This window comes from Oncorhynchus kisutch, linkage group LG13 (assembly GCF_002021735.2).
Source record: "Oncorhynchus kisutch isolate 150728-3 linkage group LG13, Okis_V2, whole genome shotgun sequence".
Lineage (NCBI taxonomy): Eukaryota > Metazoa > Chordata > Actinopteri > Salmoniformes > Salmonidae > Oncorhynchus > Oncorhynchus kisutch.
Genome location: NC_034186.2, coordinates 65,633,836 through 65,658,137, shown reverse-complemented (window position 1 = coordinate 65,658,137; position 24,302 = coordinate 65,633,836). Strand labels below are relative to the sequence as shown.

At 44.2% G+C, this 24,302-nt stretch overlaps 1 protein-coding gene across 9 annotated transcripts in view; it reads right to left on the bottom strand.

The window, feature by feature from the left end:
• Window positions 1-24,302, bottom strand: part of LOC109901687 (oxidation resistance protein 1) — a 208,585-nt gene that overhangs the window by 28,737 nt on the left and 155,546 nt on the right. For 4 of the 9 annotated variants that reach the window (XM_031786958.1, XM_031786961.1, XM_031786960.1 and 1 more), the window contains 3 exons: window positions 17,439-17,524; window positions 5,290-5,397; window positions 1,645-1,758 (listed from right to left, as the gene is read on the bottom strand). In XM_031786958.1, coding sequence (XP_031642818.1) covers window positions 1,645-1,758; window positions 5,290-5,397; window positions 17,439-17,524 — 308 coding nt within the window. Of the gene's footprint in view, window positions 1-1,644; window positions 1,759-5,289; window positions 5,398-17,438; window positions 17,525-20,801; window positions 21,178-24,302 lie in introns of those variants that run through there. The other 5 variants (XM_031786963.1, XM_031786965.1, XM_031786964.1 and 2 more) reach the window with 3 other exon arrangements.

Here is a 24,302-nt window from a genome sequence, read left to right as displayed (position 1 = left end):
TAGTAATGTCTGCAACGTCGCGAATGGATTGGCATCAAACCGTGTGTTTGATACCATTCCACTCCAGCCATTACCACGAGCCCGTCCTTCCCAATTAAGGTGCCACCGACCTCCTGTGTGTGTGGCCACAAAAAGGGTTTTATAATGAAAAGATCATTGAGGTTTAGAAAAAGCATTGTGCTTATTAAGGTCCTTCCTCCTCTACCTTGTAAACCATACTGGATCTTTGCTCCACGTCCTGTTGAGGTGATTTACACGCCCCTGTCTGTCCTATCATATCATGCTTCCTCTCTCTGGAATAACGGCTGTATTCATTCCAAATGGGACCCTGTTCCCTATGTAGTGCACTACTTTTGACCATGGCCCATAGAGCTCTGGTCAAAAGCATAATGGTGCCATTTGGGACATGCAGGCTATCTCGCTGGTCATCTGAGAGAACAAGCTGCGTTCATTAGTTTCTCTAAATATCAGACAGAGCATCACACTAAACAGCTTCATTTCTCCACAGTCACACACAGCCCTTCTCCCTCAGATCCTCGTCCTCCGCTGAGAGCCAAGAAATAGGCTCCTGTTCTTACAGGCATGACCTAAATAGATAAGCACTAAATAAACTAACGACGGGATCCTTCTTCCAGCCTGAGTAGTGTTGAATTTATGCAGCTATTTTGGAAAGGCAGCAGTAGCAGAGGAACCCAATTTCTGATAACATTCTGACAAAACAGTGCCTTGTCGCCATGGAGACCACCTGGGACAAACAGTCATATTTCTTTGGGGGTTAGAAGGTTCCTGTGTGTTTAATGATTGGCTCGTTTGGTGCTCCGTGGAAAGGGCAATCTATGGAGCAGGAGGGTGACACTCCTGACCTGATCTGAGAACAATGGAACATGTCAGCTTCCAGTATTCCATTACAGAGGACTAGATAGGCCCTGATTCCAGACCTGCTAGAACCAACCACACTTAAGGGCATTTTCCCAAGCTATACTGCACTGACATGGTTACAGATCCACCATAGTTGCTGGAACAGTGAAAACCTGCAGATATTTGATCCCCTGTCCCTCCCCTGGTCAGCACTCAACTAACACATTATTCCCTCTTATATACTGAGGTTGTCAACACGACCGTTCAGTAAATAACAAACTAACTGTGTCTTTATTGGCTGCATGCTTCTATAAATGGAGACTAAATGGTACAGTAAAAGCAGTGGCATTTCAGCTATCACCGCCCCAGAGCAGGGAAGTGTGAGGGAAGTGTGAGGGAAGTCACCTAACATCACTGTAACTATTGCTTAATGGGCAGAACAAAGAGCCATTCTATTACCTGGAGCCAGAGCCATACATCAAATCTGTATACTGTAGGTCAGCAAACAATGGAGAATTAGTACATTACAGACTTATTCTGCTCATAAAACATAATGCATCACTTATTGTCTGGCCTGTCCCAGATTGTCTGGACAGTATGAGAGTTGGCCCTTCACATTTTAAATTGGATTTGTGATAGATATTTATGCAGGATATCTGATAAAGCCTTCTATCGCACTCTATGATAGGTGTTGTACGTATGTGTGTGTGTTCTTGTGAGCAGACGCATGGTGAAGGGAGAATGCCAACGCGTTCATTGCGAGTGTGTGTCTGAATGCCGACATACCGTCACCTTCTCTAAGTCAACGTCTGAGGAAGTGGGAGACAGAGGGCTGATGGGACTTAGGGAAGGGGAGCTCCCCACACTGGATATGTGTTCAGGATCAGGAACGTACAGAACCTGCAAACACAATCCATGTCTGGATTTAAACAGGCTGACACACAGAGAAATGAACATACAGTTGAAGTCGGAGGTTTACATACACCTTAGCCAAGTACATTTAAACTCAGTTTTTCACAATTCCTGACATTTAATCGTAGTAAAGATTCCCTGTCTTAGGTCCGTTAGAATCACCACGTTATTTTAAGAATGTGAAATGTCAGAATAATAGTAGAGATAATGATTTATTTAAGCTTTTACTTATTTCATCACATTCCCAGTGGGTCAGAAGTTTACATACACTCAATTAGTATTTGGTAGCATTGCCTTTAAATTGTTTAACTTGGGTCAAACGTTTCGGGTAGCCTTCCACAAGCTTCCCACAATAAATTGGGTGAATTTTGGCCCATTCCTCCTGACAGAGCTGGTGTAACTGAGTCAAGTTTGTAGGCTTCTTTGCTGGCAGACTTTTTTTCAGTTCTGCCCATACATTTTCTATAGGATTATGGTCAGGGCTTTGTGATGGCCACTCCAATACCATTACTTGGTTGTCCTTATGCCATAACTTTGGAAGTATGCTTGGGGTCATTGTCCATTTGAAAGACCCATTTGCGACCAAGCTTTAACTTCCTGACTGATGTCTTGAGATGTTGCTTCAATATATCCACATAATTTTCCTTTCTCATGAAGTCATCTATTTTGTGAAGTGCACCAGTCCCTCCTGCAGCAAAGCACCCCCACAACATCATACTGCCACACCTGTGCTTCACGGATGGTGTTCTTCGGCTTGCAAGCCTCCCCCTTTTCCCTCCAAACATATGGCCAAACAGTTATATTTTTGTTTCATCAGACATTTCTCAAAACAAAGTATGATCTTTGTCCCCATGTGCAGTTGCCAACCGTAGTCTGGCTTTTTTATGGCAGTTTTGGAGCAGTGACTTCTTCCTTGCTGAGCGGCCTTTCAGGTTATGTCGATATAGGACTCGTTTTACTGTGGACATAGAAACTTTTGTACCTGTTTCCTACAGCATCTTCACAAGGCCCTTTGCTGTTGTTCTGGGATTGATTTGCACTTTTTGCACCAAAGTGGCCTCCCGGGTGGTGCAATGGTCTAAGGCACGGCATTGCAGCGCTAGCTGTGCCACCAGAGACTCTGGGATTCGAGCCCAGGCTCTGTCGCAGCCGGCCGAGACCGGGAGGTCCGTGGGGCGTCGCGCAATTGGCATAGCGTCGTCCGGGTTAGGGAGGGCATGGCCGGTAGGGATATCCTTGTCTCATCGCGCACTAGTGACTCCTGTGGCGGGCCGGGTGCAGTGCACGCTAACCAGGTCGCCAGGTGCACGGTGTTTCCTCCGACACATTGGTGCGGCTGGCTTCCGGGTTGGATGCGCGCTGTGTTAAGAAGCAGTGGTTGGGTTGTGTTTCGGAGGACGCATGGCTTTCGACCTTCGTACGGGAGTTGTAGCGATGAGACAAGATAGTAACTACTAACAATTGGATACCACGAAATTGGGGAGAATAGGGGGTAAAATTCAAAGGGAAATAAGGTGCGTTCATCTCTAGGAGACAGAACGCGTCTCCTTCCTGAGCGGCATGACGGCTGCGTGGCCCCATGGTGTTTATACTTGCGTACTATTGTTTGTACAGATTAACGTGTTACCTTCAGGTGTTTGGAAATTGCTCCCAAGGATGACTTGTGGAGGTCTACAATTTTTTTTCTGGAGGTCTTGGCTGATTTCTTTTGATTTTCCCATGATGTCAAGCAAAGAGGCACTGAGTTTGAAGGTAGCCTTGAAATACATCCACAGGTACACCTCCAATTGACTCGAATGATGTCAACTAGCCTATCAGAAGCGTCTAGAGCCATTACATAATTTTCTGGAATTTCCCAAGCTGTTTAAAGGCACAGTCAACTTAGTGTATGTAAACTTCTGACCCACTGGGATTATGATAGTGATTAATAAGTGAAATAATCTGTCTGTAAACAATTGTTGGAAAAATTACTTGTGTCATGCACAAATTCGATGTCCTAACCGACTTGCCAAAACTATAGTTTGTTAATAAGACACTTTTGGCGTGGTTGAAAAACAAGTTTTATTGACTCCAACCTAAGTGTAGGTAAACTTCCGACTTCAACTGTACATGCAAAGACAGAAGAGACTATGAAAACATGTTTTCAGCATGATTTATGACATCCCAAGATGGACAACAACAAAAAGTGAAAGCACACATTTCGTGTCCTAAAACCATCCGATATAATATATCTCACACTGTGTCTGATGTTTTAAAGAGTTCATAATGATATGACTAAGTCATCATAGGTTAGGTTGAATTTAGTTATTGTCCTGTGAGTGTGTATGTTGTTCAAGCACTAGATTAGCATGTGTTGTTGGCATTAAGGATCTTGAGAGGCTCTACTTAAGTCTCCTTGTCCCCATGCAAACAGGGCCAGACAGTTAAGTGGTGGTGAGTGTGTTCTGACTGAATAGGCCCAGTATGACGCCATGGCAGGCTAATGCTAACAAGTGTGGCCAAGGACAAAACTGGAGTGGAGTTTTTCTAGTTCCAGTGTGTGTGTGTATGATAATACTGGTGGAGCTAGGGCAGTGTTTGGTCATGGAACCCAGTAGAGAGATGTTGAGAGCCCTCCAGAGCTAGCTGGCTGGTTGGAAACAACATCAACAACCCTGCATTGTGCATCATGTTGCTGAGTGCTGCTACTGACTCTGACTGTCAATGTGATTGCAGACTCCCTGGCTTGACTCTCCATTTAAGTAGATTCGAGTGGCTCTGGTTCTGATGCCAGGAAAATACCAATTTTGGCTGTTTGTCATGTTTTGGGGTGCTACTTGGAGCCTCAGACAGTTCAATAGGACACAACCAAAAGAGGAGACATTGAGCCCAGCGAAATAGCTTTATCAGGGTTCTGCTCTGTCGCTACAGAACGAAACAATCCAAAACTAAGTAAAAGTGGGAGGTACTATCTGAACTTTGTCCAATAAGACATGCTTGTTTTTTGTTTTCTGTTATCAAACGTTTTACTCCTAATGAACAGGACCCATGAAGTTGTACCTTTTGAATGGTATTGCCTGAGGACTGGAGGGATTTCAACACTCTGTTTCCCATGACACAGATGTCTTAGTGGAATAAACACACAGATTGTTTTAACTCTTGTGAGTGGTTAGTAGTGAAACCAGTATATGCCATTGACAGAATCAGTGGGAAGAGAGAGCAGGGATGAGGAGTGGGTGAGTGTTAGTGGTTGTGGCATGGAGGATAGATGCAGTGAGAGAGACACACCAAGCATGAGTGTAGTAGATCGCTGTTTCCCAATCCATTCCTCAGGGAACTCCTCCAGGACTGTACATTTGTGTTACAGCCCAGTATTAGCACACCTGGTTCAACCTAATCAAGGGGTTTGTGACTACCGTAGTTGACTATTTGAATAAGGCGTGCTAGTGTGAGGCTGGAACAAAAAGGTGCTGCTCAGGGGATCTCTGAAAGGAAGGGACTGGGAACCAGTGATGGGTGTACAGTAGATTGTGTTCACACCTGGCCAGGACAGATGGCTCTGGAGAACAGCTTGTTGAGCTGAACCAGCTCGTTGGGTGTGGTGTCAAACTTGAGCGCTATGTTGTTCAGTGTGTCCCGCGTCTCCACCTGGAGGACCACAAAACAGAAGAGAAGCACAGAATATCAAAACTCTTGTACTGTGCTGGCTGGTCCTCCTGGGTTAGACTGAGTCCCACAGGAGAAGGAGAGAAACTCTGCTGTATTATCTTCCCTCAGAGATGAACACGGACTTTGTGTGTAGTAGTGTATTCAGACTGGCTTGGTGTAGTGTAGTAGTGTACTGGACTGGAGATGGTGGATGTTCATTAAATAGCACCACTGACTACACTAACTGGAGGTAAGGAAGAGCATATGTTTACATGAATGTCAATATGAGCCTTGTTTTACCATATGACCTTACTCGCATGATACCAACCCACCAGGCAAACACCTGACGCTCACATTCAATCATCATCCAGTTTGATTGACATCTTAATATATTTGGCCCAGTGGATAAACAAACTTAGTAAAGGGGGACACAGGACGTAATTTACATACATTACACTATAGGCCTACAGCTTGTACAGTACTGTATGTGTGCTATTTCAATGTCTTTTAGAGGATGCAGACAGAGTGTCACAGATATAACAGCCTGTGTGAGTTGACATTGAGGTAGACTGGCAACTATTCGATCTACTTCCTGTAGCCAGCTGTGTCCTTTAAAGTGCATTAGCCAGATTCTTCTGGTAGCTATATAACTGCACTACAGAGATATGTGTCTGAGCTGGTAAATAACTCACAAGTCCTGTGGGGTTGTGCCTACCAACTAACGATGACAGGGATGTCAAGAACTCCTAGTTTGTGGGAGAGGGGGCTCGTGGGAGAGGCAGGAGAACAGAACAGACGGTGTGTGTGTGTGTGTGTATATGTGTGTGTGTGTGTGTGGGTGTGTGTGTGCTGCTGACAGTGACTCTGAGTTGTATAATGGTGGATCATGGTGCTGTCATGAGCCTGGCTCAGTCAGGTGACTTCATAGGACAGAAGAAGGAAACAATTCAAAACAACATGGAGGAATGTCATTGTCTGCTCTTCTAAACTTGTAAGATAAACAACTTCTCCCCAGACAGGAGGACAGTCTTGGGCCTAGACGGAAAGACAGAAAAACACACACACACGCCACGCACGCACACCATGTACACACGCACCCACACACACACAGTCATAAGCAATGCAAGCAGGTATTAATGTGAGTGTCAGGCACACAAGTCAACAGACACATTGGAAAATGAATAAAGCAGGAATATTGTGTCTGTGACAGTCACATATGACACCAACCGAATCATTTTCAAATGCTACAAATACAGAAGAAACAGAAGAATACAGAAATACAGAGAAATACAGAAGCTCAAATATAAAAACAGAAGTTCAGCCAAACCACAACGGCCATGTTGCACGCGTGAGCGTTGCAAAATAAATGTACACATACATGTGAACTAGCATCTTCCTAGCCAAGAGCAAAAATAGTACTTGGTTCTATTTGAGAGACTCCACGCTCTGCAAGTCCCATCCTTATTGGATACCAGTTATTGAAGGTCTTTGCGCTGTCAGCAACTCTAATTCGGCTGGAGACACAGAATATTCTCTTCCTAGTCCATTGTGGATTGATACAGTTTATTCAATAGGCTATAGTAATGAGTAATAGCAAGAGTAAAGAAAAAACATCCAGTGTTTGATCAATATGTTTGGAGGGTTGACAGTCAACATTGTTGTAACTGACTTCAATAAGTATTGGCCTTTACGCATCGCACTTCTCCTCAAATAAAAAATACTAGGCTCCAGTAATTTGAATATGCTTGGAGGAGCGCGTCTTTGGTAACCAGACAAGAGCTGCTCTTTGGAAATGGGGATGGATACAAGCCGAACGGAGTAGAGTAGCCTATGCACTGCAGATAGGCCTATGTGAATTGTGAATAATGCAAAAGCATGACAGCAAAAGGAGACCATGTAGAAACAATTTATGGATAGCCTACTTGACTAATGCATGGCCAGGATAAGAAAGGTAAGGTAGGGTAAGGGTAGACTATAAGGACTTGTTCTTTAATCAAACAAAATGTAAAACAAGCTAAAGTTACAGGAAAATAACTTGAATGTTTCTAAATACGAGTGTCACCGGATCATCTCATCTCTAGTTCCATGATAGGCATATATCCTACATGGAGGTTTTTTTAGGCATATATCCTACATGGAGGGTTTTTAGGCATATAGACTACATGGAGGGTTTTTAGGCATATAGCCTACATGGAGGGTTTTTAGGCATATAAACTACATGGAGTTTTTTTAGGCATATAGCCTACATGGAGGGTTTTTTAGGCATATAAACTACATGGAGTTTTTTTAGGCATATAGCCTACATGGAGGGTTTTTTAGGCATATATTCTACATGGAGTTTTTTTTGGCATATAGCCTACATGGAGGGTTTTTTAGGCATATGGCCTACATGGAGTTTTTTTTTAGGTATATAGCCTACATGGAGGGTTTTTTAGGTATATAGCCTACATGGACAGTTTTTTTTAGGTATATAGCCTACATGGACAGTTTTTTAGGCATATAGCCTACATGGAGGGTTTTTTAGGCATATATCCTACATGGAGGGTTTTTTAGGCATATAGACTACATGGAGGGTTTTTTAGGCATATAAACTACATGGAGTTTTTTTAGGCATATAGCCTACATGGAGGGTTTTTTAGGCATATAGCCTACATGGAGGGTTTTTTAGGCATATAGACTACATGGAGTTTGTTTTAGGCATATAGCCTACATGGAGTGTTTTTTATGCATATAGCCTACATGGAGTTTTTTTTAAGCATATAGCCCACATGGAGTTTTTTTAATGCATATAGCCAAAATGGAGGTTTTTTTAGGCATATAGCCTACATGGAGGGTTTTTTATGCACATCCTAAAAAATGAGAGGAGCTGGATAAAATAATGTACAATAGGCTACATAGATAAAAAGTGGATGATCCCAAACTAGATTTATTTTAAAGCGGTGTCACAAGCCATATCCTTTATGATAGTCTTGGCTACTTGCTGAATGCAATGGGCAGGACAAATAAAACTACCTTCATTGAGAGGAGAGGAGGCTATGCTTGGTTTTTAATCAAATGAAACTAAATGGGTTTAAGGGAACAAAAGTCACATCTCCGACACTGATCCTCAACACGGGAGCCCCTCAGGGGTGCGTGCTTAGTCCCCTCCTGTACTCAAATAAAATAAAATGTTATTGGTCACATGGTTAGCAGATAATAATGTGAGTGTAGCGAAATGCTTGTGCTTATAGTTCAGACCATGCAGTAATATCTAACAAGTAATCTAACAATACTCCCTGATCACCCACGAATGCATGGCCAAGCACAACTCTAACACCATCATTAGGTTTGCTGTCAACACAACAGTTGTAGGCCTGATCACTGACAACGATGAGACAGCCTATAGGGAGGAGGTCAGGGACCTGGCAGTGTGGTGCCAGGACAACAACCTCTCCCCTCAACGTGAGCAAGACAAAAGGAGATGATCGTGGACTACAGGAAAAAGAGGGTCGGACACGCCCCCCGTTCACATCGATGGGGCTGTAGTGGAGCAGGTCGAGAGTTTCAAGGTCCTTGGTGTCCACATCACCAACAAACTATCATGGTCCAAACACACCAAGAAAGTTGTGAAGAGGGCATGACAATGGATTTTCCCCCTCAGGAGTCTGAAAAGATTTGTCATGGGTCCCCAGATCTTCAAAAAGTTCAACAGCTGCACCATCAAGAGCATCCTGACCGGTTGCATCACCACGTGGAACGGCAACTGCTCGGCCTCCAACTGTAAGGCGCTACAGAGGGTAGTGCGTACAGGACAGTACATCAGTGGGGCCAAACTTCCTGCCATTCAGGACCTATATACTAGGCGGTGTCAGATGAAGGCCCAAAACCCCCAAAATAGATTGTTCTCTCTGCTACTGCATGGCAAGCAGTACCTGAGCGCCAAGTCTGGGTCCAAAAGGCTCCTTCTACCCCCAAGCCATAAGACTGCTGAACACCTAATCAAATAGCCACCTGGACAATTTGCATTGACCCCCCCTTGTTTTTACAACGCTACTACTCACTGTTTATTATCTATGAATAGTCACTTTACCCCTACCTCGACTAACCTGTACCCATGCTCATTGACTTCAGTTTTTATTTTTTAACTTTAGTTTATTTAGTAAATATTTTCTTAACTCTATGTAAGGTCTATTTGGCGCATGTGACAAATCAAATTTGATATATTGCATTCCATGTGCATATGGGCACTGTGCGTCATGGCTGGATAGGCTGCGCCTCCGCTCTCAAAATCCATGCCATAACTAATCGTGTTACCGCTAAGTCCAGCTTTTGGTTGATTTTAAATATCCCCACCAGCGTTACCTGAAATTGGCCCTTTGGCGCACGTTTTTAAGGACACACCTCAGACATTGCCCCCCCTTCCATCTCAGTGCAAGTGAGCTCATATAAGACAGCTAAATGACCAATCCTGGTGCAAAGGGTTAGAAAACAGAAGAATGCCAGCTTTAACGGATCGGAACTGCAAAAGAGCGTGTGTTTGACAACTGCACTGGCTAAACACCAGCAGAAAATAGAGCCCACAATGTTCATGTCCCAGGACAAACTAGCTAGCAACAGTTAGCTAACTAAATTGTCCATGAATGTTTCATGTGTGTTTAGAACTGACCTACGTGTCATGAACCCATCTGGTGGGGATAGATAAAAATCAACATGATGGCGCACGCATGGCTGATGTAGTCAGCGTGTTAGCAACCATGGACCTCTATCTGTGTGTGTGGTGTTAGGGAGGACTAAAACCTGCAATATGACCCGACTAAATTTCACATAGAAATGTGAGTTGTATATATGTCATTGAAAGCAAGTCTAAGAAGCTGTACATCTGTTCTATATGCGCTATTTCTATGCTACCTGTTTAAGTATCCTTTACTTTTGCTTTTGTACACCAGCTTCAAACAGCTGAAAATACAATATTTTGGGTTATTGAAAATATATTTCACAGCGGTTAAGATGGTACAATGATTCTCTACACTGCTTGTTTTGTCACATAAAATGAAATGAGGCAAACTATTAGAATTTTTGCTACCAGGAAATGGCGGCGTGATCTCTTCATATTGCACCTTTAATTATACTATACACCCTGTTTCTTTCACAACTTAAAATCCCAATACCATCTTTAGAAGACAACAAAACAATTCTCATCGTTCCAGTGCGAACTACATGGGGAAAGTGTGAAATACTTTGTGAAATGAGGACTTCACTCACTCGCTATTTTGGATGTTAACTGAACCGGACACCAAGCTAAATAACTAAAACAGAATCAATATCAAACCATGCCTGTATAAACGCTGGAAATTACAAAATTATGTAAGGAACTTTTCAATATAACCAATTAACACTCTGGCTACATCTGAAAAGGCACCCTATTTCCTATATAATGTAGTGCACTATGTTTGACCAGGGCCATCACATGGCTCGGTCAAAAGTAGTGAACTAATCTCAACAAAAAAAGAAATGTCCTCTCACTGTCAACTGTGTTTATTTTCAGCAAACTTAACATGTGTAAATATTTGTATGAACATAACAAGATTCAACAACTGAGACATAAATTGAACAAGTTACACAGACATGTGACTAACATAAATGAAATAATGTGTCCCTGAACAAAGGGATGGGGGGGGGGTTCAGTCCGATGATGCTGTGACACACTGCCCCAGACCATGACGGACCCTCCACCTCCAAATCGATCCTGCCCCAGAGTACAGGCCTTTGTGTAACGCTCATTAGTTTGACAATAAACGCGAATCCGATCATCACTCCTGGTGAGACAGAACCACGACTTGTCAGTGAAGAGCACTTTTTGCCAGTCCTGTCTGGTCCAGCGACGGTGGGTTTATGCCCATAGCCGACGTTGTTGCCGATGATGTCTGGTGAGGACCTGCCATACAACAGGCTTACAAGCCCTCAGTCCAGCCTCTCTCAGCCTATTGCAGACAGTCTGAGTACTGATGGAGGGATTTTGAGTTCCTGGTGTAACTCGGGCAGTTGTTGTTGCCATCCTGTACCTGTCCTGCAGGTGTGATGTTCGGATCTACCGATCCTGTACAGGTGTTGTTACACATGGTCTGCCACTGCGAGGACGATCCGTCTGTTCTGCCCCCTTGTGGCGCTGTCTTAGGCATCTCACAGTACGGACATTGCAATTTATTGCCCTGGCCACATCTGCAGTCCTCAGGCCTCCTTGCAGAATGCCTAAGGCACGTTCACGCAGATGATAAGGGACCCTGGGCATCTTTCTTTGGGTGTTTTTCAAAGTCAGTAGAAAGGCCTGTTTAGTGTCCTAAGTGTTCATAACTGTGACCTTAATTGCCTACCGCCTGTAAGCTGTTAGTGTCTTAATGACCGTTCCACAGGTGCATGTTCATTCATTGTTTATGGGTCATTGAACAAGCATGGGAAACAGTGTTTAAACCCTTTACAATATGTGAAGTTGTTTGGATTTTTCGAATTATCTTTGAAAGACAGGGTCCTGAAAAAGGGACGTTTCTTTTTTTGCTGAGTTTATATAGGGAATAGGTTAATATACCAATCACTATAGCAGACTGTCACTGTCGATGACCTATCTTTTAGAACTGCCAAATCAAGAAATACTGTGATTGATTTGTAGTCTTATCCGATTTGTAACAGATGGGCTTTTACAACATATCATGTTGATGAATAAATTGCCTTGAAAAGGAAGGCAGAGAAAGGCACTGCTGTTGATATCAGAAGCCAAACAGTTGGACTAGGAGACACCAATGATAACCACCACATTTATAGGCTGTAACATGGGCAATAACAACATCTTAAAAGTACAAGCCCAACAATAAAGGTCTACAGTATTTACAACTTGGTGTGCAGTACTTAAGAATACTTAAGAGTGGCAGTGTTAAATTAGGTGTTACTTATATTTTTTCGCAGGAGATTGAATAAAAGTCTGTCTCTTCGGACAGAAAGCCAACTCCTATTTTAGCTTGTTGGGAACATAAGCAGACAGTCAATATCCACCGCATACTGTTACAGTCTGTAGCTCTAACACTAATGCAGGCAGCACAGCCATTCATCCAGACTAGTTCAGCAGTAGCAGTAGCATTGATTCTTTCTGAGTACCATTTGCTAACATCTCATCCATGGACTATTTCTTTTTAGCTTTACCTCCTCATTTCAGCACCAAAACAGCCTGTTTCAGCACTGTTTCCTTATTGGACGGTAATTTACTGCCTGTTGATGGGAATCATTAATTAACAATTATAATTATTAAATGTGTATTGCCTAACTGTTAGAGTTTAACAGTTAGACAATCTAATATTAGGAAGACACGCACACACCACACACACACACACACACATACATACAGTATGTTACAGACATCCTGGTGACTGGTAGTGGTCACCTTGTCTGACAGAGAGGACAAACTGACTCAAGAAGGACAGACAGACAGAGCTGACTAATGGTGCCATAGAAAGACACACATGACCAAAACTCTACCCTGTGGTGGAACATCAGACTGGATCCAGACAGACCCGTGGAACAGCAGTGTGTAGCCTACCATCACATTGATGCTTGCTAGGTCAGTTATAACCTGGCCCACATACAGTAAATGCATACAAATATATATATAGAGACAACATTTTCTAATCCAGGGATTAATCAAGCCAATTCAATTCCCAATAAACCGATGTCAAAACTGATAGAATCCAAAACAAGGTGAAATGTGAGTCACAAAACAAGAAAAGGAGTCAGTGTGCGCAATCAAACAGGAATGAATATAGATTATACATTCTGCAAATGGTTTAATCATCCAGAATGTAATATCAGAAGGACTATCGCTCCAGAGGCTTACAATGCAGCCTGTCTGATGAAGCCTGGATATGTGCATATGGGATGACAGTTGCCATAGCGACTTTGTCTTTACCACCCTAATGGCATGCATTGTGTGTGCCACTGCTGTGCCGTTGTTCATCATTCAGATGCCTAATTTTACAGCCATTACAACTGACAGCTAGGACAGACATTCTCCCAGTCAGAGGCAGAGGACACAGAACAACAGAGGAGACTGTGACTCCAATTCAAGCCAGGTGTGTTGATTTTTAATCTGAGGGTATCCTGCTATTGACACACTTGTTGAATTATGCAAGAGAACATGACAACAACAGTAATTCATGAGGCAGTCTAGACAGCGCAGGTGAGTGAACTAGGGGCCGATGCATATTCTGATTCATTACATCCCTTATAGGAACCATATGGGCCACATACATTGGTATTGAAGAAGCTAACAGAACAGTGCATTGCCATGACTACTACATCTCCAATAAGCATGGTGCTATAGTAAGATAGTGGAGCTGCAGTACATGCGTTGACATTTGACTGCTGCTCCTCAGAGTTGTTATTGTGACAGAGTGGGTAGTGACAGTGCTGATGACTGACCTCTCCTCTCCCTCTCTCACATACATGCAGATGTGAAAAGCCTGAAACAGTGGGCCCATTCTGGTCCCCCCCCCCCACCACCACCACACCAGTGTGAATAATGCTATCAATAGGAGTGATTGTGAGGATCGAAATAAAGGTAAAACGAAATTAAAATGAACCCTAATCCCTAACCTTAACCCAAAAACCTAACCCTAGCTCCTAAAACTAACCTTAGCTCTGCCTTTCATGTTCTCCCACCCTCTCCACACCGGCCTGATGTACAATATAGAAACAGGGCAGAAAGTTGCAACAGGCCCATGCAACCCAAGGTTTGATACCAGCATAAACGGAAACCCTCTTAATCTTAATCCTAACCCTTGACGTAATTCTAACCAAAACCCTCTATAAATAGCATCTGACCTTTGGGGACTAACAAAATGTCCCCAGTTGGTCTATAATTATTTGTTAGTTTTATTTATTGTTGTTATTATTATATATATGTTTAACTGCATTGTTGGTAAGGTCTTGTAAGTTAAAGCATTTCAAATACCTGTTGTATTCGGCGCATGTGGCAAATAAAATTTGATTGGATTTGATTTTTGATTTTGTCATATTTTTGTTGGTTTACTATTCTTGTGGGGACTTCTGGTGCACGTCTGCACACACACACACACACACACACACACACACACACACACACACACACACACACACACACACACACACACACACACACACACACACACACACACACACACGCACAGGCGCACACACACACACACACACACAACCTTCTGCAGCGCGTCACAGTGCATACTACAGTCATTAGGAGTCCTTACCTCACACTGTGGTGAAGTACCACACAACTAGAACATGTCATTAGTCATTAACTGCAGACACATTAAAATGTCTCCCACCGTTGATGTAGGCGTCGAAATCCTCTTTTTTGTGGAACACCTCAAAAAGCACAAAAAAGAGGATTTCGACGCCTATCATCTTAGAATGTTCTGAAATTGTTTATGTTCTTAGAAACGGATAAGACTAGCATTACTGCAATAATATTTTGTTGAAATATAATTTGATCCCTGTCTTACTCATTGTTAGATTTTGGGTCCAAATTGGATGTTATGTACTATATTTATTGAATATTATATGAATCCTATAATTTTAAAAGGCTAATTTAGGTGCAATTCAATTAGCTTAATTTCTCATAAATCAAATTATATTTCAACAAAATAACATTGCATGAATGCTAATCTTATCTGTTTCTTAATACATAAATGATTTCAGAACAATCTGGGATGGTGGGTGCCATGGCTTGCTGAAATTACATGGAACAACAATGTAGTCCATTCCATTCCCCTCTACTTCCTGGAGTTCAAACAAACACCATTTTTAATTGGCTGAAGGTCAGCCAATAGGTGTGCCCATCAGAATGAGAAGGCAAATACTGAGGTTTATTTTTATGTCTAAAACAAGAGAGATCACAATATTTGATAAAGGGACAAAACCTCCCTTTTCTTTGCTGTAGGCACCAGGCAGCGGATTATAAACGTATCTATCTGGTGAGAACGGATGGAAACAGTAGCCGTCCGTCCCCAGGCCCAGTGCAGCACAGCACAGTGTGCAAGATCAGTTTAAGATAAAGCTGCTTCTCAATCACTGGGAAAGTTTCCATGCATCTAGGGCTATCTCGTAGGACGGGTGCTGTGTGTGTGTACGTCTCTGTGTGCGCACTTGTGTGTGTGTGTGTGTCAGGGATGGAGGCAGCCATGCCACACAACCTTAAACACTCTCTAAGGGCGGCGTTGCAGCATGTCATGACTGGAAACTTCACACAACCACTGGCATGGGTCCCTCCATCCGTCACAATATTATCTGGGATCCCTCCAGAGAGAAAGAGAGAGCGTATAGAGAGAGAGAGAATGAGGATAGAGGGAGAAACAGAGAGAGAGAGAACGAGGAGAGAGGGAGAAACAGAGAGAGAGAGAAGGAGAGAGCGAGAGACAAAGGGGGTGCGTGCTGCTGTGTGAGTGAGATTTAACAAGCATATTTTCCCTGAATCCAATGTTTATCCACTTTAACACCCCCCCCCCTTTCCCTCTCTCTAACATCAGTCCATGACAAACTGTCTTTGCTTTTACAAATATCTATAAAACAACTGGCTTGTCAAATCACCTGTGGCACAGAGAGACAGCCAGGTCTGTTCTGAGGGGAGGTGGTGAGAGCGGATGAGAGGTGGGGGTAGGGGCTGTTCTGAATGTCACCTGTATAAAATGTGCCAAATGCAACAGCACCACCAGCGATAACAGAAAGCATTTGGAGCACGCACGCAATTACTGCTGAATCAAAGCAGCAGAGCTTAAAAGAGAGAAAATATTTGGTTGAGAAAAATGTCCCTGGATGCTGAACCATGTCATCAAACAAGGTGGAAATCAATGTGCTGGTTAAATGATAGATGACCACCAGTTTTCCCTCCCTCCCTCCCTCCCTCCCTCCCTCCCTCCCTCCCTCCCTCCCTCCCTCCCTCCCTCCCTCCCTCCCTCCCTCCCTCCCTCCCTCCCTCCCTCCCTCCCTCCCTCCCTCCCTCCCTCCCTCCCTCCCTCCCTCCCTCCCTCCCTCCCTCCCTCCCTCCTTTCCTCTCCTCTCCTTTCCTCTCCTTTCCTTTCCTCTCCTTTCCTCTCTGTGGTCAGGCTGATCGAGCTCCACAGCATTCTGCCATACATGCAGTGTTACCAGGGAGAGAAGAGAAGAAAGAGAGAAACCTGTCTGACTGAACCTGGATTTGAGGGTCATTCCAAGAACACTACCAGCCAGAGCAGCAGCAGAGACAGACTCCATTTTCAGATCATCCGGATACGGGTCTGTCTGTCTCTGTCTCACTCTCACACACAACAGAGATGGCAAATGAATAGCAATGACAACACCAGGTGGAAGGTCATTCGTAAACAGTGGTGGAATGCTCGCTGCTAAGCACCACGCAGAATGAACTGAATTACATATAGACTACACATTCTGACTGAGTGTCTCGCTCTCTCGGTTCTCCTCTGGCCAAAAACGTACATAGCTACAATCCTCTCTCTTCCTTTACATCCAAATGCAGAATGGAGCAGGATTGATATACATGTCTAATCTATTAGAATAGATTTCCATCATATGGTAGAGAGTCTGGCTGGTCATATAAAGTCCCCCTTTAAGTAAACAGACATTGAACGATGCACATGTGCAACTGTAAAATACTAAACGCTTCGTTCTCTCCATCCCTCCACACACACACACACACACACACACACACACACACACACACACACACACACACACACACACACACACACACACACACACACACACACACACACACACACACACACACACACACACACACACACACACACACACACACACACATACACACACACATACACACACACACACACACCTAACGATGTGAGCCAGCATGGCCAGGTTCCTTTTCATAACACAACATAATAACACACCACCACAACAGCAGCTATTACTCAGACTAGGGCAACAGCCAGTAGACACACAGGGCAGCACAGCAGCAGGAGCAGTAAAAAGCATTAAAACACCCAGACAGAGTCTCTCTGTTTACTTACAGCATACTCAATGGTTCCTTTGGGTCTCTGGAACGACATGCGTCTGCTGCCATCCTTCTTCTCTTGACTCTTCTTCTGGCCGGTATCTGAAAGCAAGCGAGGCAAGGTACGCATTACGTTCATGTTCCTCTCTCTCCCCAGCTTGCCTTGTCACAAGCTGCCGTTTCCCAGCCACACGGGTAGACAGCTCATTCGTCAACAGTGAGTGTGCGAGCCAGTCAGCCTGCGATGTGAGCGGAGTGGAGCCTCTTTCTCTCTCCCTCTCCTCACAAGCTCTCCCTGCTCTAGCTGTCTCTCCTCCTCTCTCACTCTCCTACTCTCTCTCTTGTTCCCTCTCTCTCTCTCTCTCTCTGTAGCCCTCCACCACGCAGCACAATGACATGCGTTGATTCCAGTTCACCTTGCCTTCTGCTGCTGGCTCTCCTCTCACAGCAGACACACAGCACCTTGACCTCCATGAGGAACTGAGGAGAGGAGGAGGGGATGGAGCTGGGAGGATTGGGAGGGAGATAGGAGAGAGAGGGGCTGAAGGCAGGAGGCAGGATCTGTGAACTTGGACGAGGGGTGGAGCTGGGGCTGGGGGAGACAGGAGCGGGTCGTGACTCGGGTATTCTATGGGGTATAGGACTGGGGCTTGGGGTATAAGGCTGGATCTGAAATCACAGGGATGGGGCTGGAAGAGAGCAGGGGCCGAGGGCTGGGGGTAGAAGGCTTACGGTAGAGTACAGAGCACATCCTCTCTCTCAGTCGGCTAGGTTCCCCCCATTATGCTCAGTATGCAGGCTATGCAGCAGATCAGATCAGAAGCCTAACACGTCCTTAACTTCTTCTGTTTTTGTCACCGAGCAGCTCGGGCTGAAACACATGAGTCATTTGACATGCAGCCATTCTATTTCTGGGGCTCAGGACTCACTGCACTGAAGAGGGGGAGAGGAAGAGGAGCTGCTTCCGGTGGAGCTGTAGCAATGACTCCACTCAGTATTCACCATGATAGGTAATGTAGTAGGTTTAATGTTTGCAGTCTGTCAAATGCATCATAAAGCCTGAGATAGCTTTGGCTATCAGACGTGCATTGAAGCATTCGGTATGGTGTCTCTTCTGTCTGGTTTGGTTTATTTGACACCCCACTACTACAGTTGAATAACAGCAGTGTATCTGACATGAAGCTCTGTTACATATTGTTTCAGGTCATAGACATAACACTAATGTGATACCGAAACACTGACGTGGCGGTATGAGGGCTAAGTCAAGAATAAATACCACCGGATTCTAAAACCAAGAGAGGGAGCGGGGAGCGGGGAGGAGGAGAGAGAGCTACAGAGAGAGAGCTACAGAAAGAGCAGAAAGAAAGATACAGAGAGAAAGAGAGAGGGGGGGAGGAAGAGAGAGCTAGAGAGAGAGAGAGAGAGAGAGAGAGAGAGAGAGAGAGAGAGAGAGTGGAGGGGAGAGGAGGAAGAGAGAGAGAGCTACAGAGAGAGCAGAAAGAAAGATACAGCGAGAGAGAGAGAGAGAGAGTTGGGAGGGGGGAGAAGGAAGAGAGCTACAGAGAGAGCTACAGAGGGAGCAGAAAGAAAGATACAGAGAGAGAGAGAGAGAGAGAGAGTGAGAGGGAGGAGGAAGAGAGAGCTACACAGAGAGAGAGAGAGAGAGTTGGGAGGGGGGAGAAGGAAGAGAGAGCTACAGAGAGAGCTACAGAGGGAGCAGAAAGAAAGATACAGAGAGAGAGAGAGAGAGAGAGAGGGAGAGGGAGAAGGAAGAGAGAGCTACACAGAGAGAGAGAGAGCGAGAGAGAGAGAGAGAGAGAGGGGGGAGGAGGAGGAAGAGAGAGAGCAGAAAGAGAGATACCAGAAAGAGAGGTAGGGGGAGAGACTCAGAGCTCGATTCACAGCAGCAGGGTGTTAGTGAGGGAGAGAATCGTCTAAATTTGAACCTCAACATGGACTGTGATGATGTGCCATCAGAAACACAGCTATTTCTTCACACTGGGAGCAGAGCAGAACCACAATGTTAAACAACAAAGATCATCAGATCTCAGTGGGTCTACACCACAGGAACACATGTTAACCCCTCTTACCCCTTTACAGAGAACCTGTTCACTTCTAGTAAACAGCCTGCCAGATAAACTCTGCTCTTTTCTGCTAGAGCAAGAAAAACATCCTGTACACAATGTTATCCAGTAACAAAAATTGACATTTACAATGAATTTACCAAAATTAGATCTATAGGAGACAATTGATTAAACACTGTCATCACAAATGAAGTTACTCAGTTAATCAAATGTTCTGTTTGTGTGACACGTTGTTGCACACTAAACAACAGCATTGAATACGTATTTGTTTTAATTGTGCAGTGCACACTGCGAATACAAGCGTTGTGTTTTAGAGTATGGTGCGAGATGGCAACTAAGTGAGATGAAAGTCCCAAATAATGTGAGCAACTGTGCCTGGGGCCACAGCAAGTCTCATTAAACGATTATCTCCGCAAAAACAGTGGGTTGTATAACACCAGATTTCACAGATGTAGGTCAAGGTCATGTTATCTCATTTCATTTGCATCTTTCTCTATCCAAAAGAAGCATAACTAAAGCAACAGCTATACCACCACAGCTGATACACTGTTGCTCTTCATTTCATGAATGGACTTGCGACAGCAGACATCCCACTTTAAATCTGTCATACTTCTGTCTTATTCTTATTGTTATTCTTTAGCACACTATCTCCTCTTACACTGTTTCAGCTGTTCAACCTTTAAAACATACTCAACCGGTGGGGGATAGTTTTTCATTTATTTAAAACTTCAACAATGCCTCATTGTCTACTGAAATTCTGTATTACAGTTGTCATACTATACACTGAGGTATTGTAGTAGGAGAGTTCGTATACTGAGGTACTGTAGTAGGAGAGTACATATACTGAGGTATTTTAGTAGGAGAGTTCGTATACTGAGGTATTTTAGTAGGAGAGTTCGTATACTGAGGTATTTTAGTAGGAGAGTTCGTATACTGAGGTATTGTAGTAGGAGAGTTCGTATACTGAGGTATTTTAGTCTGAGAGTTCGTATTAAGAAATATGTAAATATTAGGACGAGCAATGTCGGAGTGACATTGATGAAAATACAGTAGAATACAGTATCTACATATGAAATGAGTAAAACAGTATGTAAACATGATTAAAGGGACTAGTGTTCCATTATTGAAGGGACCAGTGGTTCCATGTCTATGTTAATAGGGCAGCAGCCTCTAAGGTGCAGGGTTGAGTAACCAGGTGGAAGCCGGCTAGTGATGGCTATTTAACAGTCAGATGGCCTTGAGATAGAGACTGAAAAACAGCTTCTCTGTCCCAGTTTTGATGCACCTGTACTGACCTCGCCTTCTTGATGATAGCGGGGTGAACAGGCCGTGGCTCGGGTGGTTGATGTCCTTGATGATCTTTTTGGCCTTCCTGTGACATCGGGCGCTGTAGGTGTCATGGAGGGCAGGCAGTGTGTCCCCAGTGATGAGTTGGGCAGACCGCATCACACTCTGGAGAGCCCTGCAGTTGCGGGTGGTGCAGTTGCCGTACCAGGCAGTGATACAGCCCAACAGGATGCTCTCAATTGTGCATCTGTAAAAGTTTGTGAGGGTTTTAGCGGCAATGGCAAATTTCTTCTTTACCACACTGTCTGTGTGGATGGTCCATTTCAGATTCGCAGTGATGTGTTCGCCATGGAACTTAAAGCTTTTCACCTTCTCTAAATGTGATCCGGTCTATGTGGATGGGGGCGTGCTCCCTCTGCTATCTCCCGAAGTCCACGATCAGCTGCTTGGTTTTGTTGACGTTGAGGGAGAGGTTATTTTCCTGGCACTACTCCGCCAGGGTCCTTGCCTCCCTAGTGGCTGTCTCATAATTGTTGGTAATCAGGCCTACAGCTGTTGTTAGTGTCTTCTATCAAAGCAATCAGACCAATTATTTTACTAAATGTTACTTTGACTATGTTTAACTGCTTTGCTTAAGTAAAACAATTTAAACTTCTCCCACGACTACAAAAATACTGTTAAAGAGTTAAAGCAAGTCCCATAATTGTTCTTCATGGAATATTACAATCTAGTTCAACAACATCCTCTTTGGCATTTGAGATAAAAACACAACACTGGTGCTGAGCAGTGTGTGAGTCCGGTCTTGTGACTTACTGATAGGAAGGCTGTATATTTACAAAACAATGGAGGATGGAGAGGTGAAGTGAGGGGGTGGAGAGGAGAGGTGAGGGGAGGTGAGGGGGTTGAGAGGTGGGGTGAGGAGATGGAGGAGGGAAGGGATGGGTGAGGGGGTTGAGAGGGGAGGGAGGTGGTGGAGAGGAGAGGTGAGGGGTGGAGAGGAGAGAGGAGGTGAGGGGGTGGAGAGGTGAGGTGAGGGGGTTGAGAGGAGAAGTGAGGGGGTGGAGAGGTGAGGTGAGGGGGGTGGAGAGGAGAAGTGAGGGGTGGAGAGGAGAGGTGAGGTGAGGGGGGTGGAGAGGGGAGATGAGGGGTTGGAGAGGAGCGGAGAGGTAAGGGGGTGGAGAGGTGAGGTGAGGGGGTGGAGAGGAGAGGTGAGGGGTGGAGAGGTAGGTTGAGGGAGAGGTATGGTGAGGGGTTAGAGAGGGGAGGGAGATGGTAGGGTGAGGGGGTGGAGAGGAGAGGTGAGGGGTGGGGTGGAGAGGAGAGGTGAGGGGTGGAGAGCTGAGGTGAGGGGTTGGAGAGGTGAGGGTTGAGAGGAGAGAGGTGGAGAGGGGAGGGAGGGGGTGGAGAAAAGAGGTGAGGGGGTGGAGAGGGGAGAGAAGGGTCCTACTCACAGTATACTGCCATTCATGTTATTTAGCTAGGTAAGTCATGTAGCTGCTCAGGACAGGGTGTTGAGGGGTGGAGGGCACCGACTGGTAACACTTTACATTAAATTAACTTCAGTTCTTATACCTGTGTAGTAACACTGTAATTACAGTCACAACATGTTGATACATAGTACCTTACAACAAAAACCTCCTCCTCAGACAGGTTCTGTATGACAGGCCCATTAAAACCCACAAGGGTTTTTCTCGTTTTTCAACCACTCCACAAATGTCTTGTTTACAAACTATAGTTTTGGCAAGTCGGTTAGAACATCTACTTTGTGCATGACACAAGTCATTTTTCCAACAATTGTTTACAGACATATTATTTCAATTAGAATTCACTGTATCACAATTCCAGTGGGTCAGAAGGTTACATACACCTAAGTTGACTGTGCCTTCAAACAGCTTGGAAAATTCCAGAAAATGGTGTCATGGTTTTAGAAGCTTCTGATAGGCAAATTGACATAATTTGAGTCAATTGGAGGCATATGTGGATGTATTTCAAGGCCTACCTTCAAACTCAGTGCCTCCTTGCTTGACACCATGGGAAAATCAAAAGAAATCACCCAAGACCTCAGAAAAAAATAAGTAGACCTCCACAAGTCTGGGTCATCCTTGCGAGCAATTTCCAAACACCGGAAGGTACCACATTCATCTGTACAAACAATAGTATGCAAGTATAAACACCATGGAATCATGCAGCCATCATACCGGTCAGGAAGGAGACATGTTCTGTCTCCTAGAGATAAACGCACTTTGGTGCAAAAAAGTGCAAATCAATCCCAGAACAACAGCAAAGGACCTTCTGAAGATGCTGGAGGAAACAGGTACAAAAGTAACTATATCCACAGTAAACAAGTCCTATATCGACATAACCTGAAAGGCCACTCAGCAAGGAAGAAGCCACTGCTCCAAAACCGGCATAAAAAAGCCAGTCTACGGTTTGCAACTGACTTTTTGGAGAAATGTCCTCTGGTCTGATGAAACAAAAATAGAACTGTTTGGCCATAATGACCATCGTTATATTAGGAGGAAAAAGGGGGAGGCTTGCAAGCCAAAGAACACCCTCCCAAACGTGAAGCGGGGGGGTGGCAGCATCATGTTGTGGGGGGTGCTTTGCTGCAGGAGGGACTGGTGCACTTCATAAAATAGATGGCATCATGAGAAAGGAAAATTATGTGGAAATATTGAAGCAACATCTCAAGACATCAGTTAGGAAGTTAAAGCTTGGTCGCAAATGGGTCTTCCAAATGGACAATGACCCCAAGCATACTCCGAAAGTTGTGGGAAAATGGCTTCTTCTCTAGGGTAGGGGGCAGCATTTGGAATTTTGGATGAAAAGCATGTCCAAATTAAACTACCTGCTACTCGGGCCCAGAATATATGATATGCATATAACTAGATTTGGATAGAAAACACTCTAAAGTTTCCGAAACTGTTAAAATAGTGTCTGTTAGTATAACAGAACTGATTTGGCGGTCGAAAACCTGAGAAAAACCCATTCAGGAAGTAGATTAAAAAGAAAGTTTTGTAGTTTTCTATTCAATGCCATTACAGTATCCATTGACTTAGGACTCAAATTGCAATTCCTATGCCTTCCACTAGATGTCAACAGTCTTTAGAAATTGATTCAGGCTTGTATTCTGAAAAATGAGGGAGTAAGAGCAGTCTGAATGAGTGGACCCTGCCGTGTCACAGAGCTTTTTCATGCGCACGACCGAGAGAGTGCCTTTCTTGTTTACCTTTTATATTGACAACATTATGGTCCGGTTGAAATATTATTGTTTATTTAGGCTAAAAACAACCTGAGGATTAAATATAAACATCGTTTGACATGTTTCTATGAACTTTACGGATACAATTTGGATTTTTTTGTCTGCCTGTTTTGACTGAGCCTGTGGATTACTGAAGAAAACGCGCAAACAAAACGGAGGTTTTTGGATATAAAGAGACTTTATTGAACAAAAGGAACATTTATTGAGTAAATGAATGTCTTCTGAGTGCAACCAAATGAAGATCATC